This window comes from Ruditapes philippinarum, unplaced genomic scaffold, assembly GCF_026571515.1.
Source record: "Ruditapes philippinarum isolate M1 unplaced genomic scaffold, ASM2657151v2 ctg1830_1_1_1_1, whole genome shotgun sequence".
Taxonomy (NCBI): domain Eukaryota; kingdom Metazoa; phylum Mollusca; class Bivalvia; order Venerida; family Veneridae; genus Ruditapes; species Ruditapes philippinarum.
The window spans coordinates 85,796-113,020 of NW_026861117.1; the positions used below are offsets into that span (position 1 = coordinate 85,796).

Below are 27,225 nucleotides of genomic sequence, written 5' to 3' on the forward strand. Positions count from 1 at the left end.
CAAAAGCTCACCCTGTCACTTTGTGACAGGTGAGCTAAAAAGATCATTACCTTTTCTTGAGAAAAACTAAAACATAATAAGACATCTGCCATTTTTTTTCACTTGGATTAGATAAGCACTAGATCGATAAGGTAAGTTTAATCAGGTAACCTAAACAGCTTGTTTCTTTGTGTGTTTTTTTCTGCTCTTCTTATACTTAATGTACTTGATGTACTTAAAACTGTTGCTACAGATTTTCATGCAAAAATTCAAATGGAGAGCAAACAACCAGCCTCTAAAATAAATGTATGATTTTGATACAAGATACAGACTGGTATATTATTTCAAAAGATCTTCGCTTGTTTTCAAAGACTGTTCAAAAATATAAACTTGTAGGAATAAAAAAACAACATCATATAGAAATCTGTATGGATTTCAAAAACATTTATTTTTTGCACAACAAATTTAGAGATTTGACAGAGAAATTATTCAAGGGATGAGACTGTCCTGTAATTTATTCACTCTTGTGAAATTTATCATTCTGAAGAAAATTTCATGTCTATTCATGAATAAAGATCCGAATGACCTTTCATGGGAAATGATGAAATCATGGTATTATACTGTCACACCTTGTTTTGACAACATTTAGTGTAAACACAAGACTACCAATAATCATGAAGGAATCATAAAATCAAAGCTGCACGAAGATGAAATCAAATTAAAATCTCACAAGTCAGTGCAAAAACATGTTGACAAAATACCCGTAAAGTATCACAAATTATTCTTTAGTCACCATTTTATCCTATATAGTAATAAAACCTTGGCAATAAATGTCATTTTAATAGTAAACAATATTATGTTTACACTGACTATTCACAATTTCTCCCAGGATTTCAATTATTTGCACATGCACACAAAAAACTACAACAACAACAACAAATATGTATATCAAGTCGGTTCTCCCCCATCTAGCATGTAAACCCAGCTTGCTGCAACAGTTACCAAGTCTTTAAAAAATCCATTATCCAAGATTTCCCCAGAGTAAATATGAGACAGAAATTGTCAACGTAACAAAATCTAATTTTATCGAATCTTTGACAAAATATTGTTGTTTAACAGGAAATTCTGATTCAGTGAAAACCAATTACGTGCGAGTACGGGGAATATGACAAGTACGAGCATATACTATCACAAGTAGTCACACGAGGGCGAGATTTGCCTCAGGTTAAAGAAAAGCAAGAAAATAAAATGGTTCGTATTTGATAAACTCATTACTGTAGAAAGAGAAGTGCGTAGGTTTAAAGATGAATGTAATAAATACAAAGTTGAGAATTCAATTATGTGATCTGATATTTAACTACTTTCTGCAATGTTGCTAAGGAAACAAGATATTTCGTTGACTGTACGATTTATTGCAATATGTCAATGGAAAACAGAAAATATCAATGAATCCTGGATCATTATTTGTAAATCTTTTTTGTGTAATATTCAGGTCACCTATGATTCCCATAAGGAAAGTTTAAAGGGACTTGACTGGAGCTTTTTCGACCTGACCAGACAGTGTTATTTTTTATGTAACAGTTCTTTAATATTGGTCTTGAACAATAACTTGCAAGAAAAATATTAGATGATAAGATCATTTACTCATTTTGATTTTCCGCATAATAATCCTTTTATTTTGCAAAATTAAAACCTTTTAAATGCTTTAATGTAATTTAGGCTACAAATCACATTAAAATTCATTTTTCAATTTAATAGTGAGTATAATTCAATCTCATCTTTTGCAAAATGTTCCAGTTTTAGGGTCATAGTTGAATTATTTTAGAATTTCAAATTGCTTTAGGGTTTTTGACTGCAGTGGAGCTCCTTTAAGAGAAGAAATTGAAGATATTAGAGCAAAACAGTAAGTAGCAGAGAACTTGACAGGTTAGAGGTGTGTGTGACTAATACATGTATGTTTTTCTGGTACTCCATCTAGTTATATATACTAGTATTATAAGTTATTAAGATTTTTGACAGGTTATATGGCCCTATTAAACAGTTGTTCGTAAATATAACCAGAGCTGCTAGGCGATGGTTATATTGCAAACAACCGTTTATATACGGCCATATATCCTGTCAGAAATATTCATAACGAATTTATAATACACCAAGCATCATTTTTAGAGGAATAAAGCGAGATTTCTTTATAAATCCACAGCAGCCGTGTACATAAAACTATATAAACATCACCGTTATGCAATGAAAAGTGACGTTACAAACGTGCAGTATTATAAACAAATTTACGTACCTAGCAGTTTAGGTTTTTATTGTTCTTTTTGGAACATACCTAGCTTGTGGCTTGTGAAGATTCTTTGAGGTTACACCATGTTTTCTCCCGTGCGTAGTTACATCCAGTACCTCACCACTTACTCCACTTCTACACCATGCTATGGCTGAAAGATATCACAGTAATTTAGGAAATTTGCATTCATTGTTATTAAGGACGTTTTCGGGAGTTTTCATATAGACATATAGGCAAAATTAAAACTGTTCAATAGAATTTCTTAAAAATTGGCATGTTGTTAGAATATGATAACAGAAACATTTTAAGCGAAAAAAAAATTGGGGTCACCGTTCTTATTTTCGAGTTATCTGCCCTTGAATTGGACTTTTTCGTTAAATTCAAGGGCAGATAATTTGCAATGAAAAAAAAAACAATACATTTTTTTTCTTATTTTCATGAAGCTTACCTTCGTTTTAGTCGATATGCAAAATTTCAAGAAGGAATTTAGAGTGGATAATTTTTCTTCCACTTCTTTTTTAAACCTGTGCATATTTTTCTTAAAAATGGCATTTTTTAAAGAATTTAAAGTATCTCTATTTTCATTGAAAAAAAATTAACAGAAATGATATAAGGAATTGTATGTTATTATGTATCGTACCCAACAGTAAAAAGAAAAATATAATTCAGAGGTAAAAACAAGAATTCATTTAAGTATATATAAGTTATCTGCCCTTGAATTGACCTCAAATAAGTAGAAAATCCTGATTCAGGGGCAGATAACTCAAAAACAAGAACGGTGACCCCAATTTTTTTTTCGCTTAAAATGTTTTTGTTATCATATTCTAACAACATGCCAAGTTTAAAGAAATTCTATTGAACAGTTTTAATTTTGCCTATATGTCTATATGAAAACTCCCGAAAACGTCCTTAAGATATACATTAAGAATGTTTTCATGAGTTTTCATATCCACAAATAGGCAAAATTAGAACTGTTCAATAGAATTTCTTTAAACTTTTTCATTAGAAGTATTTTCTATATATTTTCTGATATGTCTATAATTATGAAAACTGCCGCAAACGTCTTTAAAATGTGACCGCTAAAATTGTAAAACAAGCTTATCCAGCATGCTTATACATTATTAATGTGACTAACAACACAACCAAAATACAAATATACAGTCACTCAAATTAATTATGACCAACATATAATAATATTATGTTAGTCAGGATTCTTACCAGAGGAACATGGAACAAGTTTTATATCTTTCCCAGACTTTACAATCTGCTCCAAAACTACTTCTTTACTATGACAAAATCTGGTCTCAGATTGGTAAAGTTCCGGAAAATTAATCTTGTAGCCTGATGGAAGATGCAGCATGCCTGCTTGGTTACGGTCAACTATGGCACGCTGTATAGCACTTCTGTTGTATGGACACCTGAAGTGTACGATCAAAAGCTGACATATTGTCGAGGCAGGATTATTTGTATTTTTACTTCACAAAGGCAAATTATGCCTCAGAAACAAATTAATTGTTACTCCTTTAGAAAGGTCAAACATGAATTTTATTATGTTTAAATAATAGTTTAAGAGAAATGTTAGATGCTTGTTATTAAAAAAAGTAAATAATTAATGTGAAATAATTTGTCTTAAAAGTAGCAAAATGTAAACAAAATAGTATTTTGACTTCCATACAAAATACCTTTTCACTATATAACTGTATTTATTGTCAAAAGGAAATAGATGAAAGATGGTTCTGGTCAATCAGGCCAGTAAGTTTTTTTTTGATACTTTAAAAGTACACCAAAGAAGAAGCTTTTTAGTAATAAAAATAAAAGCAGCAGCACAGTGGACCTTTAATTAGTGAAGGAATAATGAATTATGGCAATCATGACAATGAGATTTATATATTTTATTTTCTATTATGAAAATAAAATATTTGAAACTGGGCACATAATGTAAATCCATATTTAGTGAATAAAATTTATACTCATATTTACTCTGTGAGAAATAAATTCATATGAAACAAGGCTAAATTGACAAGATAAGATCAAATTATGATTTATATTGGACTATCATATGCTGGAAGTTCAGGTTACATTTTTTAAGGAGTTAAATAACAAGAGCTGTCCGTAAGACAGCGCGCTCGACTTTTTTATTGCTTGCCAATAAAAAAAGTTTTTGCAGTAAAAGGCAATACAAGAATCTCTGTATTTTTAAAGTGAACAATGGCCATGAGCATTAAGATATTTAGTGAAGAATTATTTTACTGAATTGTGTGATACCCTTGAACACTGCAGCAAAGTTTGAAATGTTTAAGTCAAAAGAGGGCTGGTAAGAAAGAAAAAAAAACTAGTTGTTTGATACCCTTGAATATTACAGCAATGTTTATATGACATAATTTATGGTAAAGTGAACAAGTGGATAGGAATGAATTTTTTTAGATTTTTTAAGTTTTTTAGTGCTTGCCTATAATACAAAACATTGACAGTTAAGGGCCATAATTCAAATAAAATCTTTGACAGAATTACCTTCTCCTGGACATGTTTGGGAATCATGATTGTAAACAAGTATTCCAACTTTCAAATTAATATCTCAAACAGTTCAGTCAAAAAGTGGACTGGTACTAAAAACTTAACCAAGATTCTAAGTCGATAAAAGGCCTTAATTTTTAAAACAAATCCTTGACAGAGTTACCTTCTCTTGCGTACAGATGGGGTAATGATGTGAAATAGCATTAAAAGTTTCAAAGCAATATCTCAAAGGGTTAAGGCAATAAGTGGATTTTACCCATATTCAATGTATTTTCTAAGTCAAAAAGGGGCATAATTCTGTCAAAAACCTTGACAGAGTTATGTCCTCTTGTCTGTTGATGAAGGTCGTGATGGTAAACAAGTATGGTCAGTTTCAAAGCAATACCTCCAATGGTTTTGAAATAAAGTGAGGTGGTACAAAAAACTTAACCAAGCTCAATACACTTTCTAAGTCAAAAAAGGGCCATAATTCTGTCAAAAACCTTGACAGAGTTATGTACTCTTGTCTGTAGATGGAGGTTATGATGGTGAACAAGTATGGTAAGTTTCAAAGCCATACTTGTAATACTTCTGAAATAAAGTGGGGTGGTACGAAAAACTTAACCAAGGTGTGACGCCGACGCCGACGCCGACGCCGGGGCGAGTAGGATAGCTCCCCTTTTCATAGAAAAGTCGAGCTAAAAATGAATATTCATGCAGTGAGATATATACCATATTCACACGGTGAAATATATAATCACTCACTTAAAGAGATATATTAATATTCACTCAACGAGATGATACTGGTTTACTCTGTGGTAGATTTTGCAGCTGTGTGAGTTAAATAGAATCAGAATTATATTCAACAATGTATAATGACATCTTATTTCATACTACAAGTTTTTTTCTCTTCGTTTTATCAAACTTGAATTTTTTTGCTTGAAAAAGAATAGGGGCTGTATTTGAAAAATTTTATGTTTTCCCGAAAACCCGTCTATTTGTAAAAGACGGGACCCGTCCAAAATCTTCAAGATTCACAATAAAAAAGTCTATTTTCATAGCTGGTTCCTCGTCATGATATTGTTGTCAGAGACTCATACCCATTCATTACATAATTTTCATAGACTAGCATCCAGTTAGGTAAATTTGTAATAGATTGGACAAATTTTTTTTGTCCTTGAAGACTTGTTTTTCATTATGAAATTGAGAACTTATAATTTACTCTTCCTTAAAGTAAAACAATATCAACAAAATAATATAACTGGAAGAAAATAAGAGAGAAAAAAATCTATTTAAAGTCTTATCCATCTTAAGATTAAAGTTATTTTTGATAAAAGGAAATTAATTTCATCTCCAGGAAATGTTTCTCTCAAATGTGGTCATGTATTGTTTTCTATCTATTTTCATTTTATCTACTCAATAAGTTTCTATATTTGGAACATAAGATACCTTTTTATGGTCAGGTCTTTATAATTACAATTCCTAGACTCGTTATTGTCCATTTAACGTTTTCTAACTCTTTTTATCTATATAGAAATTTCTTAAACCTCTCCTACATTACATAAAAGGAAGCTGAGACTGCATTTAAAATTGTCTCTTTTTCCTTCTCTTTACTAATCTAAAATGTTGATTACTTTCCCCATTTAATACTTCTAAGTATAAAAAATGTAGTCAGCTGATGCAAAATTTAGAAGGGATCATCTAATTCTAATTTTGATTCAAATCAAGTCCGAAAGTAATCCATTCAGGCCTTAAAATAAATTCAGAACAAATTGTTCCAAGCTTTTTCTTCAATATTTAGCTTTTGAAGTTTTGAGGTCTAAATACACATAATTATACGATGTTTGGGGATGTTTCATTCATTATTTCATCAGGATAAATTGCTCAATCACATTCTTTTCTTAATAGTTTTGATATATACCAAACATTAGCAACCTACTGGTATATATTTATATACACCTTATACTACCAACCTATATAGATATATACACCTTATACTACCAACCTACATAGATATATACACCTTATACTACCAACCTATATAGATATATACACCTTAAACTACCAACCTACATAGATATATACACCTTATACTACCAACCTATATAGATATATACACCTTAAACTACCAATCTACATAGATATATACACCTTATACTACCAACCTAGATATATACCAAACACTATCAACCTATATAGATATATACACCTTAAACTACCAACCTACATAGATATATACACCTTATACTACCAACCTAGATATATACCAAACACTATCAACCTAGATAGATATTATTTTATATACACCTTATGCTACCAACCTAGATAGATAATTATATACACCTTATACTACCAACTTAGATAGATATATTCACCTTAAACTACTAACCTAGATATATACCAAACACTATCAACCTAGACAGATATATACATACACCTTATACTACCAACCTCAATAGATATATACACAATACTACTAATATAACCAAGACAGATATTTACACTTAACACTAACAAACCTAGATAGATATATCCTAAATACTACCAACCTAGATTGATATATACACCTTATACTACCAACTAAGGTAGTTATATACCAAGTTAAGTGATATTTCATGAAGTGGTAAATGAAAAGATGACATTCAAACTTTATTTGTTACTATTTCAGCTGTAGAACATCTATGAAAATATTATAACTATCCATGGAAAATTTGGCAATTCAAAGATGCCAAAATTTAATATCCTTTAGTAAAAAGTGACTCAGACAAGTGATATAGAGGAGAATCGTGTTTAAATGAGTAATTTGTTCTTTAATACTGGAGGTTCAGCCTATCTAACATATTAGTACAGAATGAGTAACCATGATTTAACATTTAATATCCTTTTCTATTTAAATACTAGTATCATGTTTTTGTTCAAAGTTCTTCATTTGCAATAACTGTACTTTTAATCTACAATTTCCATAAATAGTACAAATTTTTCTACTAATATCTTGCAAAAAATATATTCATTAGAATGTATAAAAGAAACAACAACAAAAAATCCTTGTCAATGATTCAACATGTCTAAAAATAGTTCTATATATGACTCCAGAATATTTATAGCCAATAATACTTTTCTTAATATGAGCATCAGTGACAAAAATAGTTTCACAAACAAAAAGTCTTAGAAAATCTGATAATTACAACTATGAGTCAACAGTTTCCAGCTATTTACAGCCTTGAATTTCTTCAGCATGATAGAGTAACAGAAAGTCACATAATTATGAAGATTCAAGTTACTATTAACTTATGTTTTTCTATAACACTATTTGCCTAATGCCTTTCTAAGACATTATTTTCCCTTTTTGTATTTTCTGATCGCAAATCAGAAAATTCAATGCTGACATTCAATCTCTGACACAGAAGCTTCACAACAAACCTAACAACAAGTAGTTCTCAAAACAGCTTAAAACTAGCGATGTTAAAGAAAGAAATATTTTTATTTTGTTACAAGTATCAAACAAATTACAACGCATTCAAAGTTTAAAAGTAGCGTTGGCTTATAGAATTGTCAATTCACCAAATACGCGGATGAATATGAAAATGCTTTTTTTAGCGATGTTGATGACCAGTAGTGGAACATATACATGTCCGAGAAGATTTTCGCAAAATTATTTACATCAATGTTAAACAACAGGTATATCGTGAACAAAATACCTCAAAATTAATTTTGATTTCTCTGAGTATTTGTTATGACCATTTTTTTTTCTACTACATTATTTACCTACTTTTTCCTAAGATATTATTTACCTTTTTTTTTTCTAAGATATTATTTGCCTATTTTTTTCTAAGATATTATTTACTTTTTTTTCTCAGACAAATTTACCTACTTTTTCCTAAGAATCATTATTTACCTATTTTTTAAGATTGAATATTAATATTCAAAGTAAATCAATACTTTATAACAGTTTACTATGTCAAACATTATTAAATAAGAAACTCTCAGATTTAAATATCAAAAGAGCTGCACCCTGATTCCCCTAACATGACTCTTTTATGACAAACAGAAATGTCTGAATGTTTTGTGAAGACAATTAGATTTATCTGACATCTTGAGCAATAAAGAAGACCACTGGAATGCTCTTCTGTAAAATTCTATTGATGTCTTAATGTCTCTTACAGTTAATTTAACTGTTTACAAATCTATTTCAAAGACATTTTAAATTCAGTCAGACAGAAGGCTCAGATTTATTCTCAATCAAGGTTTTAGAAGAAGGCAATAAATAGCAAAATGTTTTTGTTATTGATGATACAAAATGTAATTGTGTTTGCTCTTTGGTTATGATGATTTTTTTCATTACTGAGAGCTGTTTCTTATTTTTCTTTTTGAGATTTAGATCTATTCTTTATTTCTAGTTTTGATAATTTTTTAGTTTTTATGATTAAAGAAAGTGAAAATTGTTTCCTTAAAAAAATAAAACCAATGAATACTTGCATTAAAAACTGGAAATGTGTCCATCTGAGGCACCTAAATGCTCCCACTTCATTTGCCTGTCCCAGTGGTATATTTACATATTTTATAAAGGTCAAGTGTCATATTTATAAGTAAGATTATACAAGTATAAATAATAGTATTATAATTTATAAAATTCACAAGCCTGTGACTGGGCAAATTCTAGTTATTCATTACACAAGGATTTCACAGCAAGTGTCACTGTGACCTTGACCTTAATATCACCTCAAAATCAATAGAGGTCATCTCCAAGCCATCTGCAATGTCCAAATGAAGTAACATAAATGATGGCTTATAAACATCTCAAGAAATTTACCAAACAAGAATAACAGGTTGGGAATGGATGTATGGACAGATATACTTATGATATGGACCACCCGTAATTATGCTTCCATTTTTCTGAGTGGCAGCATAAAACTGGTTGAAAGTACTTACGATTACATAAATACATAAATATTAAGCATGATAAAAATAATTTTTGAATAGATAATTTCAAATTATTAAAGACATATGATAAAATGTACCAACTAAAAAAAAAGTTGTCCATTATAAAACATATTTTCAAAAGGAAAAACTACCTTCCAACAGTCAATGAGGAGAGATAAATAGGGGAACAAAAGAAGTGAGACAACAGCGCCCCCTGGAGGCCCACAACATTCCAGCGTGACATCTTATCACTGCAAGACATTGACAGAGTTCTCTCCCCTCTACCAGGCTTTATCCTGAAATAAAAGGTTTTATCATAATTACAAAAGGTTTTAGTCATTCGAGCTTGACATTATCGGAGATTTATCTAATACATGAATATTACAGATAAGTAAATAACTGTAATGTTTAGTGATTTATCTATTACTGGTATTTCTTATTCTTGTCTCATTAAAACATGTACTTTAGTCAATTGAGAGTAATTTTTACAAAATTTCAGATAGCAGACGACAATTAATACTAAAACCACTTTTCTTTAACTGTATTTTATACTGATACATCGATATTGTCTGGAATATTCAAAAGATAACAGTTTTAAAAGGAAATAATTTCACAAAATTGTCTTCAATTTAATCTCCTGAACATAACACTAATTTTAATATGCTTACTCTTGCTTCACAAATAATGTTTAGAAAGGGGTAATAATATTCAATCTACAGGCAATCATTGTTATTTCCCTTCAGCCAGCAGCTAAGGGACTTCGAATATTACTTTTGATATTCTTTTATTTTCAATCATCAAAATAATTATACACTGGAAAAGAAACATTCATGTACATTTGTTTTACATTTTGAAATACAGCAATCATTGCTTTGGTGTAATTAGGATAGAATCTCTTTCAAAATGGAATGTTAGGTTCACAAAGAAAATTACATTTAAATCATTGCATTAATTTAATTGTTAGAAGCATTATGAAAACTGCTAAGTTAACTTTGAAAATTAGAACACTTATAAAACAAGCACATGCTGTCAGGTGTTCTAGATTTGTTGTACTGTTTCATCTTATTTAGACCAAGATAAAGGTTTGCATTAAACCATTTAATGCTGAACTTAAAACTGTTCATCACATACCTGTGCCACTTTTGTGAAACCATAAATATGGCATAAAACAGCTGAGCATATATTTTGACATGATGTCACATGCGTTATACAAAAGTAGCATTATAGCACATTAATATTAGCTTTACACTATGGGCACATCACTGAAAATGTGATCGTTTGTTTCTACTGTAAACATTTTTTTTAGTATAAAACTACAAGAATAATACATTTGTATATTTATGTAGGTTAATTACTAAATTTATTGAATTCCTTGAATAAAATAACATTATGCTTGCATTATGTACTTTTATTAAACTTGTTCAATAATTCTGTACTGAACCTACACCCATTTAATGTCTACTCTATCTTTTTTTTTTAAAAAAAAAACCTTTACAAAAAGCATAATGTTATGTAAAATACAAAAAAAGTTGTTTTGCACTTTGTTTCACTGAAACATAAAAAGAAACAAGTTATTAAAACATACTTTAAGCCGTAGTGTGCTTGTGGCAAACTTTATATATGCATGTGACCAGTGCAAACCAAGATTAACATGCACATCTATGCTGGGCAGCAAGTGTCCTTATTTTGAAATTTTCCCTAAAAATGATCCATGGTTTTGTCCAGATTGAAAGAAGGACAAGTCCATTTAAGATATAGAGTGTTGTCAAGGTTAACTTGAAAGGAAAAATATAACACTTTTATTATTTTCCATTAGTGACATTATGCTCATATTTCCATCGTCAAGTTGAACTGAATTGACAACATATTTCGAAAGATTGACTGTTATAATGGTGATTAACCAATACTCAATATTGGAAAACGTTTTTGATAGAATATATATCCTGCCTTAAATATAAAAAGACTGCCCCACTCTTTTTATAAATTGACTGTTTCAGGTAAATTTTGGTAGATATTCAGATATTGTTTGGGGGGCAACGTGTGTAATTTATCTTTCATGAGAAGTAAATAATAAAAAATTGAAAGACATTCAAACAAAATGTAAACTTGTTTTGACTTTTACCTGTTTACTCATTATATACCCTTGTATGGGCATAATGTCACTTTAATCCTTAACCTGGTGGAACCAAAACAAGTTGGCTTCTGTCAACAGTATAGATTCAGACCAGCTTGCACTTAACGTGTAATCTAACCTGACTCAGACTATGCTATTGGCTGCAGTCTGACCAGGCTCTATACTGATCAGGTCTAGGATTTCATGATATTTATGGACAGTCTGTAAATTTTTGGACAATCCATAATTTTAAAGATTTTTTTATCTGTAAATTTACAGACATTAAAATATGAAAATAGTAGAATTAAGTGGCATTAAAACTCAAAACCGCAGGTTAAAATGAATAAGGTTATAAATGTATAATATGAATATGGTAAGATTCAGAACAATTTTATGATTTTCAATTTTCACTTTTTAAAAAAATTCAAAATCATCATACAACTCCATTACCTTTGTAAATATAAACAATCAATAAAACAACTTGTTTTAAGTTGTGGATTTTAGTGTAAAACTAAAAACAGCAAATTCCACTTGAATATCTGTAAATTTATGGATTGAAAAATCTTTAAATTTCTAGACTACTGGGATCCGATGTATTTACCGGACAATCAGTTTACCCGACAAAAGCTATCGGATTCCTGCCGAATAGTGCTTTATTTTTTTATTTGATTTAAAAAATAATACAAAAAAATCGTACACACACTTTCTATTTAAAAGTAAATAGCAACAAAACCACTCTCAGGTTAATATTGTTGATTCAGTTTTTTATCTACTAACGTGCCCTTTTGTTTACTAGTTATTTCATGACCTAGTCATGCGGGGGAATTATCTGTTCTGCGCAGCCCGAATATGGAGGCCCTAAATAATGGGTTATTTTAGATAGGTTTTACTTTTAATTCTTGTCAACGTTACATTAGGAGACAATCGTAACACATTTTAATGATAAAAAGTAATTTGAAATTTCGTCCAAACAGTATCTCGTTGTTGACTTACAAAGAAATGCAAATTAAAAAAACATATTTTATAAGGAAACAGGTTAGCCCATGGGAGGAAACTCTACACGAAATGTAAATAAAATAAGATTTTATGACTTTTGTAACATGCTTCACGATGACCAAAAGGTAACTGTATGACAAAGAACAGAATTCCATTTGAATATCAAAATGTTTCATACGGATCAGGAAGAATCAATACGATAATTGTGTTAATAGTGTTAATTTCAATTACACCTTATATATTGGCCTCTACGTAACAGACATGGCAGCCGTGTCTATTTCTAGTGACATACTCGGTTTTTCCAATGTTTTAACATTGCCTTTCAATAGTCGTACTTTCCTTGCTGATTATTTTAAGATTAATTTTAATTCACAAATTCAAAAATTTTGAAACACAATGTCCGGTTAATTGAGTTGTCTACATGATTTTTTTCCTCTTATAATGCCCTACTTTAAAGACACATTTCTACAGTCAAATGTTTGATTTTATGTTTGATAAAGTAATGTTTACGTGTATTAAGAACTCAAAATTATTTGGGTAAAATTCTATTCTTTTTTATTATTTTGAATAAAAGTTAAATGTAAAAAACATAATATTTTGTCCGGTAATATGTAGGATCCCAGTATCTATAAATTTACTGAAAGTCCATAAATATCATGAAATCCTAGACCTTCTGATGGCTAACAAACTTCAAAATTTCATCTCAATATCCCTAAAAAATGATAATGAACAGTTCCAATAAATGGAAGCTGGGTCATATAGTCCATTTAAATAAATCTGCAGGTTAAGTCTTTAGAAGTCAGACATGACACATGACAATAGCAGCTGTCAATTAAATCAAACTATACCAATCAGGACAAGATTGTTCTGTTGTATAATGAATACTTGTGTCAAATTCAGTCATCATTCGGAAGGTTTTAATCAACCTTATCATTAAATTCTGATGTCAGACCAAGAAAGCCTAATGTCTGTAACAGACAATATACGTCAGTGCTATAACAAGAAATCATTGCTACAAATACATGTAAGAATCCATGTAACTGTTCAATATATTGTAGCATCAGGGATGATGAATCACTCACAAACATCTGGTGGTCTGCAGCACATAGACCATATGAGCCGTGTCACGACAAAACCAACATAGTGCGTTTGCGACCAGCATGGATCCAGATCAGCCTGCGCATCCACGCTGAGTGAGTGAGTGAGTCTGATCAGGATCCATGCAGTGTTCGCTATCAGTTTCTCTACTTGTTATATAGTTGTAAGCGAACAGCATGGATCCTGATCAGACTGAGCGGATGGGCAGGCTGGTCTTGATCCATGCTGGTCGCAAACCCATTATGTTGGTTTTGTCATGACGCGGCTCATATGTTCTTGTGTTTCAATCACTCCTTTGGTACTGTCACTTTGAATCGATTGAGCTTACACTGTATAAGATAAAAATTGGTCATCATCAAGTTATGTCCATGTTAACGTCAAATTTATGTCAAAGATAGGTCAAAGCTATATCAAAGTTCATGTCAAATTAATGTCAAAATTATGTCAAAATAACGGGTAGTTTCATATTTATCATTTTCGGTTATGCCAGTTAACCAATAAATCTAATTAAGAACCTGAGAAAAGCTTTATCCAAAAACAATAAAACTTCTCATTAAAATATGGTTAAAAATCTCACAAATTGAAAAATAAGAAAACATATAAAAACAATTAGCTACCTTGCATAATGGACCTTTAACAAATTAATTAATTGATATGAATTTTTGTTATTTGTTAATATCAACTTCAATTTCATTAAAAAAACCTACAAATATCAAATTTTCAAAAAACAAGACTCCAGAAAGTCAAACCATATTGACTGGTTTTATATCATGAAGGAAAACAAAAGCAGTAATGAAAAGGGGCATAATCTTAATCTTGCAATATTTCAGACATTGCAAAGGTTTAAATAGATATTTTTCAAGATAAAGGCCAAATAATTCTCAGTATTGCAGTATCTGATAGAAAGTTCAAACAAAAATCATAAAATAGAAATATGATTATCTGGTTACCATGACTACAGGAAGTCATTGCAAATTTTTGAGAATAAGTATAAAAAGATCAAAGATGTAGAGACAGGGAAAACTCCTGATTTACATGATTCAAGTACAGTATGTTACGTAAATTCTGATGATACAAAATTAATGTACTTTTGCCCGATTAATAACTTTGGAAAAATTGTAAACACACACTATATGTACTTATATTACTGTAAAGACATACTGAAATCAAGTTCTACATTCCTTATGTCATTTTTTTCATATCTTGATGACCTATTTTCCTGATTTATTTTGAAAGGCATTGGTCTGAAACACAAAGAACCCGAGTGCTTTTCTGATTTAATTGACCTACATTCCCTGTATTAGATTTCATAAATGAATTCACTATTAATGTTAATTTTAATCAGATTTTCAGAGAATGACAGTAATTTAACTCAGACCATCATGTTTCCTGGCTTGTGGGATTTATCTTAGCTATTGCTTTAAACCACAGTATATTCAGTGCATGGAACATAGTTGATTTAGTGCACTTAATTTATTAATGGCAGCCTTAATCTATGTCAAATCATGAGGACAATACTAATGTGATGTGATTAGAATTATAGCATAATTATAACAATTTGCACTGGTCACTGGTCAGTATGTCATCTTTATGATATACATGTACTTTTATTAGGTTGTTGTTGTCCTGGTGAAAGACAACCTCAGATGCTCTTTTTAATGCATTATTTTAGACAAAAGCAGGTCAACAAAAAAAAGCACTGGCCTCTCAGCAAGCTGGGCCTTTGTATCAATATTATCTTTGTTTAGTATTTAATGATTATGGCTAAGGCTATGGGAACCCAAATATCAAACATGACTTTAAACGAGAGCCACTGCTTAGCTAATCTCAGCAATTTTCACTAATATGACCTTTAGTGCCAAGGTCAAATAAAGGTGACATATTTGAATTATTCAACATAAGGGCTTTGTCATAAGTGTTCTTTTGTCCAAGTATAAAGCAAAATATATTTTTTTTGTTTGGTTTTGTTTTGGGTTTTACGTCACATCGACACAGTATAGGTCATATGGCGACGTTCCAGCTTTACTGGTGGAGGAAGACCTCAGGTGCCCTTCTGTGCATTATTTCAGGCACGAACAGGCACCTGAGTAGAACCACCGACGTTCTGTAAGCTAGCTGGATAGCTTCCTCACATGAAAGAATCCAAAGTCCCTGTCGGGATTCGAACCCACAGCGGTGAGGGGCAAGTGGTTTGAAGTCAACGACCTTAACCTCTCAGCAACGGACGCCCCCTAAAGCAAATATATAAATACATAACAAAGTTATAGCCATTCACTAATTTTACCTTAAGTGTCAAGGTCAAATTATGGTCAAGATCAAATTCAATGAAATCTTCTTTAATGTTTTCTCCAAATATTTGTTGTGCACATGATTAAAGACAATACATTCAATTTTAACAAAGTAATGGCCAATTATATATAATAAACAAAACTGTTAAATTACATAAATTTAACCTTCAAGGTCAAGCTCATTGATAAGTGAATATGGTCAGAATGAATTTGCTCTTAAAGGTCTTGTCCAAAGGATTGTTGTGTCCAAATATGAAGAAAACCCATTCATAAATAACAAAGTTATAGCCAATTATAGCAAAAGTAAAGTAAAATTCAAAATTCAAGGTCATTTATGAGGCAAAGTTAAGATAAGTCTGTGCTACCTGAAGCTTTTATCTAAAGGATTGTTGTGTCTAAGTATGAAGACAATCCATTAAGAAATAAGTAAAATACTGGCCAATGTTAAAGTTTTCGGATGGCAATGGCAACTGGAATGAAAGACATGACTGTAACAATACCTCAAATTTTTCTTCCAAAAAAAGATTAGCTTAAAGTTTTACCAATACATAACCTGGCTGACAAGTTCTACATTACAACTTTATTGTCAGTAATGATGAGGAAAGGTACTATTATAATTCATAATTGTCAATTTTTACAACTTAAAGTCAGTACTGATGATGAATGGATAGTACTACTATAGTATTATTATTCATAATTGTCGATGTAGGTGTGATCTGACTGGACTGACACTGTGTGTGATAAGACAGAAACTCTAGTCTACTATTATGTATGTGGGGCAAATTAATGATCAGAGATCATCAATATCCATTTCTTGCAAATTAGTTTCTTGATTTTCTAAATGTTTAATATTAGGGACTTGTAAATATGAAAAAAAGATGGAATCACTACAACGTATGAGAGTGCATAAAATTTGTTTTTTTGTGATGTAACTCATTTACAAGATTAACACATTTCTAATTATTTACTTGTCCATGTGGTTCTTTCCTAGGAAAACAAAGACGAAAATAATCATTGAGAAAAATAAAATACCAATGCTAAGGCATAGTCATCCATTATCATGTATGAAAATAGAGAAATGCCAATTTACAAATTGTGAGCTGAAACTTTGCTGTGATAACTAGAATGACTAAGACAAAAAAATTGTTGAGTTGTGACTTGTGTTGTTTATCATATCAATCTTCGTGTATAGAACTATACAACTCCTAGTCTATTATTTGTTTGTTTGTTTGATTGAGTTTTATCTCTTACCAACACAGTATAGGTCATATAGCTATGTTTCAGCTTTACTGGTGGAAGAAGTCCTCAGATCCCTTTCATGCATTATTTTAGGTATGAACAGGCTTCTGAGTAGAACCACTGCTAGCTTGATAGCTTCCTCACATGAAAGAATCCAATCTCCCTTCCAGGATTTGAACCCACAGCAGTGAGGGGCAAGTGGTTTGATGTCATCAGCCTAGTCTATTACCCAAAGAAATGTGTGAGAATGGTGAAATGAACTGAACTGATTTTAAATAAATTTCACATAGTCTCCATACTGAAAAAACAATTTGGATGTTTTGCTTTTGCACCAAAAATACTAAAAGATGAGTAAGATTACAAAACGTGTTGGAGCACCACACTAAATAATGTATTTCTGTATATATACCAGACAGGCAGCATGAATGATTAAATGCTTAAATCTCCCCAGTTTTCACCTGTCGAATTGCACTGTAAGACGTCTTCTACATCTCTTCACACTGATTTATATACATTTATGATATATGAATAAAAAATGAAAGAATCGGCGAAAAATAAAAAAGCAATATTTTTTTACTTTCTGATCATGATTTCTGCAAACGTCTAGAAGTACTACTCCAACATTTAAGCAAGTTAAATCCCTAAAAAGAAAAAATCTGGCCAAGACAAGGTAAGATTGTACCTGGCCAATTTCATGTTTTTCTAATACTGGTTCCTTGTATCTATGGGTTTATTTGCATTTTAAAGAATTCCATAAGGATTTAAATCTTCTAGAAATTTTTTTTGTTTTTAAAAATAGATTTTAAATGTAAACATTAGAGCGATCAGTGATCACATGTGTCGCCTCATGATAGCCAATTGCATGTTTCAGCAACTGTGTAGCAGGAGACACAAAAGTCATTAACAGGGGAAAATGCATTGTTTTTTTTTCCAAGGGTCATAACTCAGCCAAAAATAATTCAACTGGCTGTGTAAATGTGACAAAATAAGGCTACAACTTCTGCAATCTCAATTACTTTACCTTAAAACATCAATGGCACCTTCAAATAAGTTCTAACAAAAAGGACTTGATGACATAATATTTATCTTTGCACTTCATTGTATTCAAATGTTTTAAAATATTACAGGCATGTACATGTATTAGCAAAAATTAAACAATGAGAGTCCCTACGAAAATTTATACATATAGTTGACAATTTGGACACATTGCCAACTCAATCCTTTACCAAACAAACTTACCTAACACAGTGTACTTGCAAAAATAGATTTGTACAGTATTTTTTACCAGTGCCTTGTCCTGTTTCTATGCAAAAATAACTTTTGTGATTTCATATTGTAAACAGTCACAATCCCTTTGCACTTTCCCTACTGTTGTTCTTGTGAAAATAAACAATTTCAAAACAAGGCTCTATGCAATCATAAGAACTTTGTAAACTCAGTTTTAGATGTTGCTAATCAAATGTTATTTCCTGTTTTGACATGAAATCTTAAAATGAAGAAGTCAACAACAACAGGTGAAATTTTATGAAAACAAAAAACATCAATAACATGTTGGAACTTGGACTAACTCATTTGTTACATTCAAAAATCTTCGCTTCCTGATGTATTATTCATCATTAACTTCTTTTCATATAAAACATTTTTCTTTTATGGTAGTGACAATCCAATAAACCTCTTTTTCTCCATTTTTTTTGAAGTCAAAATATTCAGAAATATGCCATTTTCCAGTCATAACTATATAATACATGTGAACTTTTTTTGATGATCAAGTGGGAGATTTTTCTTAAACAAGAGGGCCATGATGGCCCTGAGGTCGCTCACCTGTATATAGGCCCCCGAACAAACTTGGAAGACACCCATTAGAAGATGTTTCATGATGTTAAGTTTTTACTACACACATATAATGAAAAACAATGACCTCCCCAAGCCCCCCCCCCCCCCACAGCAGGGCCAATTTTAACCCAAGGGCTTTTATTTGAAAAAACTTGGTAGACACCCATAAGAACATGTTTAATGCTAAACATCTAAGCTCTAGCTCATTGGGTTTTTTTAAAAGAAGATTTTTTAAGTTTTTACTATACACATATATTTAAAAACAATGACACCCCTGGGACAGGGCCAGTTTTGACCCCAGGGCTTTTATTAGAACAAACTTTGTAGACACTTACTAGAAGATGTTTCATGCTTAATATCTAAACTCTAGCTATTTGGTTTTTTTTCAAAGAAGATTTTTAAGTTTTTGTTATACACATAAAAGGAAAATCAATGACCCCCGGGGCGGGGACAATTTTGACCCCAGGGCTTTCATTTGAACAAACTTTGTAGACACTCACTAGAAGATGATTCATGCTTAATATCTTAACTCTAGCTATTTGGGTTTTTTCAAAGAAGATTTTTTAAGTTTTTGCTATACACATATAAGGAAAATTAAGGCCACCCCCCGGCAGGGCCAATTTTGACCCCAGGGCTTTTATTTGAACAAACTTGGTAGACACCCATTAGAACATGTTTCATGCTAAATATCTTAGCTCTAGCTCTTTGAGTTCTTTAAAAGAAGATTTTTTAACTTTTTACTATATGCATATAGGGAAAATTAATGACCCCCTGGGGCTGGGCCAATTTTGACCCCAGGACTTTTATTTGAACAAACCTGGTAGACACTCATTAGAAGATGTTTCATGCTAAATATCTTAGCTCTAGCTCTTTGGGTTCTTTAAAAGAAGGTTTTTTAATTTTTTACTTTATGCATATAGGGAAAATCAATGACCCCCTGGGGTGGGGCCAATTTTAACCCCAGGGCTTTTATTTGGACAAACTTGGTAGACACTCACTAGAAGATGTTGCTTGCCAAATATCTAAGCTCTAGCTCTTTGGGTTTTTTAAAGTTTTTTCTTTCGGTTGCCATGGCAACCAGAGTTCTGCATGGAATTAAATTCTTTGAACAATTTTTAAAGGTGACCACCAAAGGAACATTCCTGTGAAGTTTGGATGAAATTGGCTTAGTGGTTTATGAGGAGATGTCATTTAAAGTAAAAGTTTACGGACAGACGCCGGACGAAAAGAGATCACAAAAGCTCACCCTGTCACTTTGTGACAGGTGAGCTAAAAAGAGAGAGATTTTAAAATTTGCAATAAACAAAGAAGAAAGTTCTGATATCAAAAAGTGGGAGATTTCTTTAATTTGTGAAAATACCCTTTATTTTAAGAAAAATCTCTGAAAATATGGCTACAGAAAGTGGGAGTCTCCTGCTAAAAGTGGGAGAGTTCACACTGTATGCTATATACATGTACTATCTGGGCATCTATAACTCTACCTCATTAATAATATCTTACATGGACTTTCTTTCAATCTAGCAAGAACCATTCGTCATTTTGAGGGAAAATTTCAGAATATGTACAACTTTTTATTTTTAGTGTACTGTTATAGTTTCAAAAAATTTACTCATTGGCCAGTTACCAGACTGAGCTTCTGTTGCTATTTGTCAAGTAAATGATTTGTTTTTGTAAGAGGTTTTTACTACTTTGTTTATTATTTTACTACTAATTTTCACATTCAGATACTTTCTTCAGGTGAAAATCATCTGCCATTCCCTAATACCATTATTTAAAATGTCATATTAGTGATGTTCGTCCTTTCCTAAGCAGGAATAATACATTTGTTTCAGAGGCATAATATACCTTTATTAAAGCATTATTTTTCATGAGGGCAAATGACGGTTGATAAAATAAGACAATCTTGTTGACAGCTTTTTCAAAATAATGTAGTAAATCATTTTTACCGAAGCACAATATAAAAACACTTTTGTAATGAATATTAAAAAAAGTTCAATTAATCAGACACCCTGACTTCTACTAATTAGTAAAATGGTTCTTTAGCTATAACAATGAAGCAGAAGCTTTTGTCTTGTGGAAGAGCTGATCATAATAACGTGGTTAAAGTTGCAGCAAATAATATTCAAATGCTTTCTGATGTACTCATAAGCATGCAGTGCAGATATTTAAAAAATCCACTTTAGTTTCCTATAATTATTATGGGCAGATTTTTTTTCAGTCTGAACAATGGTGAAGTACTTACACTACTTAGGAATGTTTACATAACAGAATTTATTTATATCTTGCTTATGACATAATACATAACAATATAATGGTAATAACATGTATCTTTTCCATTGCATTGGTCTTTTTTTATCACATACTGTAAATAATAGCAATCCCCTGTCCATCCCCTGCCGTTCTTTGTGAGAAGAAATAAGTCAAAAACACTAACAAAAACATCACAACATCAAAAGTACATTTTTTTCTCAGAAATTTTTTTCTATAACTTATCAAAGAAATATTAGGATTGCGTTAGTAGAAAGATGAATGGTATCACAAATTTACAACTACATGTAAATTAACATCTTTATTTAACCTGAAGCAAATTAGGACTGAATGATCGAAGAATAACTTCAATACTTCAATTTTATCCTTTGTGACAGTGTCACTACTGTGTCATGTTTTTGTTTTTTTTAATTTCTAAAAGGGCATACCATATAAAAGACTAGTGAAATAAGCAAAGTTAAGTAATGACATAAACCTTTGCTATAATATAAAAGTGGTAAAATATATGAAATTTTGAAGCCTCAATACGCTATTTGGAATCTGTGGTCGTATATAATGTCTCAGATTTATTGTAGGGAAGCATTTCTCTCTCATCTGCCCATGCACCAGCCCAAGAGTATTGCTTATATTTCTATAAATTTGGAATTGTCATGTATGTATTTACGTATGTACATACATATGTATGATTGTTGTATGTATTGTACCTATGTATGTACATAATGTATGTTAGTGTGTTGCATTGGTGAGATGGTGACTCTGGCTTTTAAGTCATAACTTTTCTTAGGAAACTTATATCATACATTGTTGTGCAACACAATGGTTTGCATCTTTCAGGCCTAGAATTTCGGTATTTATCAAACTGTTCCACAAGTTTCTGGATCTTTAATTTCTTTTTCAAACCAGTTCAACTAAGATTTTAAATTCTAAAGGTTTGTATGATAAGTTGACGAGTTGAGATTTATTGAAATGTAATTAATTTGGTTTTAAAAGCAGGCACTCAGTTAGGATGAGGGAGGAGGGGGTTATAAGTTTGATCTATCCGACCTAAATCTCAAATATCTGTGTTACAAACAAGCTATTGTGGTAAAATTGCAAACATTTAGGTTATATATTATCACAGCTGCCCTCTATGTTTGTCACAGCTAAATTTTGCATTAAATCACATTGAAAACAAGGATTATTAATGTCAAATGTACATCTATATTTGTGCTCCGTATTATAATAAATATAGAAGGGATTAAGTAACCATGTCATAATATGACGTATGACACATTCTCTAGCCAGCCAATGAAAATGCAGGTTATGTTCTAAGTCAGTCAGAACATATTAAGTAAATCTTATTAAGGCAAGGCTTGCTCACTCACTCTGAAAACCTTTAATCAATAAGGTTTACTTAATATGTTCTTACAATAACTAAACAGTACATCATGTACAGTTAAAAGTACTGAACTGTCAAATATTAGACTACAAGTACAGTTATAAGAATAAAGGTACTGTCATTGAGGAATAAGAGCTGTCAGAGGTAACATTACTCGCTCAACTTATCAACATTGGATGCATTAAAGAAAGACAAATTTATGAAAAACAATCAATTATAATACAACATTTCTTTATCAAATATCAAAACTGAACTATATGATTTCCATTTTACTAATATTTTTTGTTGTTTATAAAGGGTATATTATACAACAGGCATATTTACCTGAAAGCTCCTGTTATATGATAGTTATCTCCTGCACCAAGCGGATCCTGTATTCCTTCACTTACACACTTAGCACCTGTGCGGTAGATGTCATTTACTGTAATATAATATTTATTGCGTATTTGAATTTCACTGGTTGCCCATATGGGCGAGTCCTCCAGACGAGTATTAGTCATTTTATATTTTGAAGAATAGTTCATAATAGAGATTCAGAAGTATGCCACAATTCCAGAAGCTTCTCCCTCGATTACAGACTCATCTGAAAGACTGATTAGAAATTTTAGTAGGTCAGCTCAGGAATAGAAAAATTACAAGTCTTGCACTCTAAAAGATTGAGCTATGCTGGCTGGCTAATGTAATATTTATTGTTTTGGTGTAACGTATTCAAGTGACATTCAGCCCATCTGAGTGTCAACCAGTCAGTGGATAGGTAAATACATCAAAAAGCTTGACATTTTTCAATAATTGCATTAAATTTTATATTTCGATATGAAAAAATAATCAACAATTCATGTGATCAACGAAAATTTCTAGAAATTCATTTAGAAATATCTTTATCGTTCGAATTCTAAAAAATGGGGAGTCCTCAGAAGTATTAGTCTTTTTATTGTTTGAAAATTATTCATCAATAAATTATTGTGTCAATCCCATTTTAATAGTTAATCTTTTGAAAAATATTACTAATTCAACAGAACTTGACAGCAAAAAAATGTGCATAATGTCAATTTAGAATCATAACAAACATTGTCCATGTCATATAAAGCACCTGGCAACAATGTAGAACCCTCATACCCATCCTCCCTGAATGTGGCCAATACACACTTGCAATCTAATGCTTACAAATGAAAACACAATTTCAAATTTTTTACATAAATGTCTCTAAAATATTATGTGTACAGCATGATACATTTGTAACACTATCATCCTGATGGCATTTTCTGAAATTTCTTTCCTCAGGTTTCTCTAAACATTCTAATATATGTTTATGTTTGTTTCTTTGGTTTTAAGGTCAATTTTAACATATTTTTAGTGAAATCTCAACAGTTGGTCCATCAAAATGCTTTTATGAATAACTCTCCCACATGACCTGGATAACTCTCCAACATGACCTGGATAACTCACCCACATGACCTGGATAACTCTCCCACATGACCTGGATAACTCTCCCACATGACCTGGATAACTCTCCCACATGACCTGAATAACTCTCCTACATGACCTGAATAACTCTGGATAACTCTCCACATGACCTTGATAACTCTCCCACATGACCTGGATAACTCTCCCACATGACCTGGATAACTCACCCACATGACCTGGATAACTCACCCACATGACCTGGATAACTCTCCACATGACCTTGATAACTCTCCCACATGACCTGGATAACTCTCCCACATGACCTGGATAACTCTCCCACATGACCTGAATAACTCTCCTATGGATAACTCTCCACATGACCTGGATAACTCTCCACATGACCTTGATAACTCTCCCACATGACCATGATAACTCTCCCACATGACCTGGATAACTCTCCCACATGAACTGAATAACTCCCCCACATGACCTGGATAACTCTCCCATATGACCTGGATAACTCTCCCATGTGACCTGGATAACTGGATAACTCCCCCACATGACCTGGATAACTCTCCCACATGACCTGAATAACTCTCCTACATGACCTGAATAACTCCCCCACATGACCTGGATAACTCTCCCATATGACCTGGATAACTCTCCCACGTGACCTGGATAACTCTCCCACATGACCTGGATAACTCTCCCACATGACCTGGATAACTCTCCCACATGACCTGGATAACTCTCCCACATGACCTGGATAACTCTCCCAAAATAACCTAGTAGAAATCCTGCATGATTTCTAAAGATCAATTGTCAACTGAAAATTCTGCTCTACCCAAGGATTGAATCAGTGACCAGTGATTACAAAATAATGCTCTCCCTTTTGAGCTAAGGGAGACAGCCCTTACTTAGGTTAAAATATCTTAACAAGTATAGATTGTAGATATGTACATTGATGATTTCAACACCTGTTAATTCACATATAATACTTTGATAATGAGCTTACTTAAAAACTCAAGTATTGAAAAAATATAATGCCTAAATGCTTTATTACTTAATATGATCAGGAATGTATTACTATAATTATCACAAGTGTTGAATATGCTGCTAACATACTGTATAATATATTGTCAATATCCTTTTCAATCTTAATAGAAAATCACAGGTTTTGCTTATTCCATGTATATAAGGATTAATGACCAAATACAAATTTTCTCATGCCAATTCTAAGTGGTAACTGCTTTATTATGCACCATTAATAAGGCAATTACAACAAATAAATTAGGCAATTCTCTGAAATTAATAATAATTGAATGAACAAGAGCTTTTTACAAGACCATATGATGGTCATTAGTAATAATTCAAAGTTTCAAAGCAATATCTCGATGATTTTAATGAAAAAGGGAAAGCAGTACAAAGAACTTATCCTATGTGTGACACTGACATGGAAAAGGACAAAAGATGATGATATTCAGGTCAACAGGATAGCTCTCCTTATTCTTCAAATTAATTGGCTATAAACTAATATTCATATTGAATACAAACAAGATATATATGTCAGTGATAACTGATAATGAAGGAATCAGATGTTAACAATAGATGTATTAATGGATGTGAATTCAAACTGTAAAATTATGACAATAGTCGGACAAAATCTAGTATAGGTCACCTTTACAATTAGGTCAAATCAACAACTGACAGGAGTTCATTTAGTACATATGAGCCGCGTCACGACAAAACCAACATAATGGGTTTGCGACCAGCATGGATCCAAACCAGCCTGCGCATCCGCGCAGTCTGATCAGGATCCATGCTGTTCGCTATCAGTTTCTTTACTTGTTATAGGGTCTGTAAGCAAACAGCATGGATCCTGTTCAGACTGCGCAGATTTTTCTGGATCCATGCTGGTCGCAAACCCATTATGTTGGTTTTGTCATGATGCGGCTCATATTATGTCAAAATCATTCCTTGAATTATTAAAGGCATACAATTTTCAATATTGTTTCAGCTTACAGAACAGCCGTGGTTCTACTCAAGTGCCCATCGTTTATGCCTAGAATAATGCACGGAAGGGTACATGAGGTCTTCCTCCACCAGTAAAACTGGAAAGTTTCCATATGACCTTTACTTTGTTGTCTGACGTAAAACCCAACAAAAAATATATATATACAGTTTAAGTTGGTGAAGAAACATTCCACAGTGTAAAACAGATTTCAAGATTTTATATGGAAAATAAAGATCATAGTTTGTACTGAAATCAGAAAATAATTAAAGTGACTTTATAACGTTGGTGTCATACATAAAACCTAATCTCTTACCTTTTGTATTGTTTTCAGTGTTTTCAAGATGATCTGTAGAATGTGTAACCAGAGTGTTATTTGATTCATTTATATGTACATCTAAACTTTTATCTTTTCTAGCCTTTTTGGATACATTTTCAGTCTTGTCAAGTTCATCATTTTCTTGATTTCTTTTACAATTCTCTCTTTCATTGTCTAATTGTTCTAAAGTGTTATCATCAACATCAGTTCCTTTCAGATTGTCACCAAACCTTTGCTGATTTTCAACTTGTTCACTATTTCTAGAATCATTCAATTGTAATCTTACTTTATCAACTTGGTTCTCTTCTAATTCATCTGCCTTCTCACTGACATTCTTGACATAGTCTATGTTTATATCTGTCACATCAGTTCTAGTGGGTGAATCTCTACATTTCAAGTCTTCATGTTTAGTAACCCTCTGAACAACAACATTACCAACATCAGCTTCATCACTGTTACCTTCTCCAGTATTTACCTCTTCTTTTGGAAATATGGAGGCATCACCACCTTAAAAATATGTGCACATTTTTATTCAAATATTTTAAAATTCAAAAACATTGTTTAGACAACAAAGCAGAAATACCTATGATAAGTCAGCCAAT

The 27,225-nt window shown here is 31.7% G+C and overlaps 1 protein-coding gene across 3 annotated transcripts in view; it reads right to left on the reverse strand.

Annotated features, from left to right (window-relative positions):
* LOC132714578 (tRNA-specific adenosine deaminase 1-like) overlaps window positions 1-27,225 on the reverse strand; it is a 36,424-nt gene that overhangs the window by 3,453 nt on the left and 5,746 nt on the right. For 2 of the 3 annotated variants that reach the window (XM_060697466.1, XM_060697465.1), the window contains exons 6-10: window positions 26,621-27,130; window positions 23,214-23,310; window positions 9,829-9,972; window positions 3,482-3,681; window positions 2,309-2,414 (exon numbers count right to left, since the gene is read on the reverse strand). In XM_060697466.1, coding sequence (XP_060553449.1) covers window positions 2,309-2,414; window positions 3,482-3,681; window positions 9,829-9,972; window positions 23,214-23,310; window positions 26,621-27,130 — 1,057 coding nt within the window. Of the gene's footprint in view, window positions 1-2,269; window positions 2,415-3,481; window positions 3,682-9,828; window positions 9,973-23,213; window positions 23,311-26,620; window positions 27,131-27,225 lie in introns of all 3 variants that reach the window. The other variant, XM_060697467.1, reaches the window with a different exon arrangement.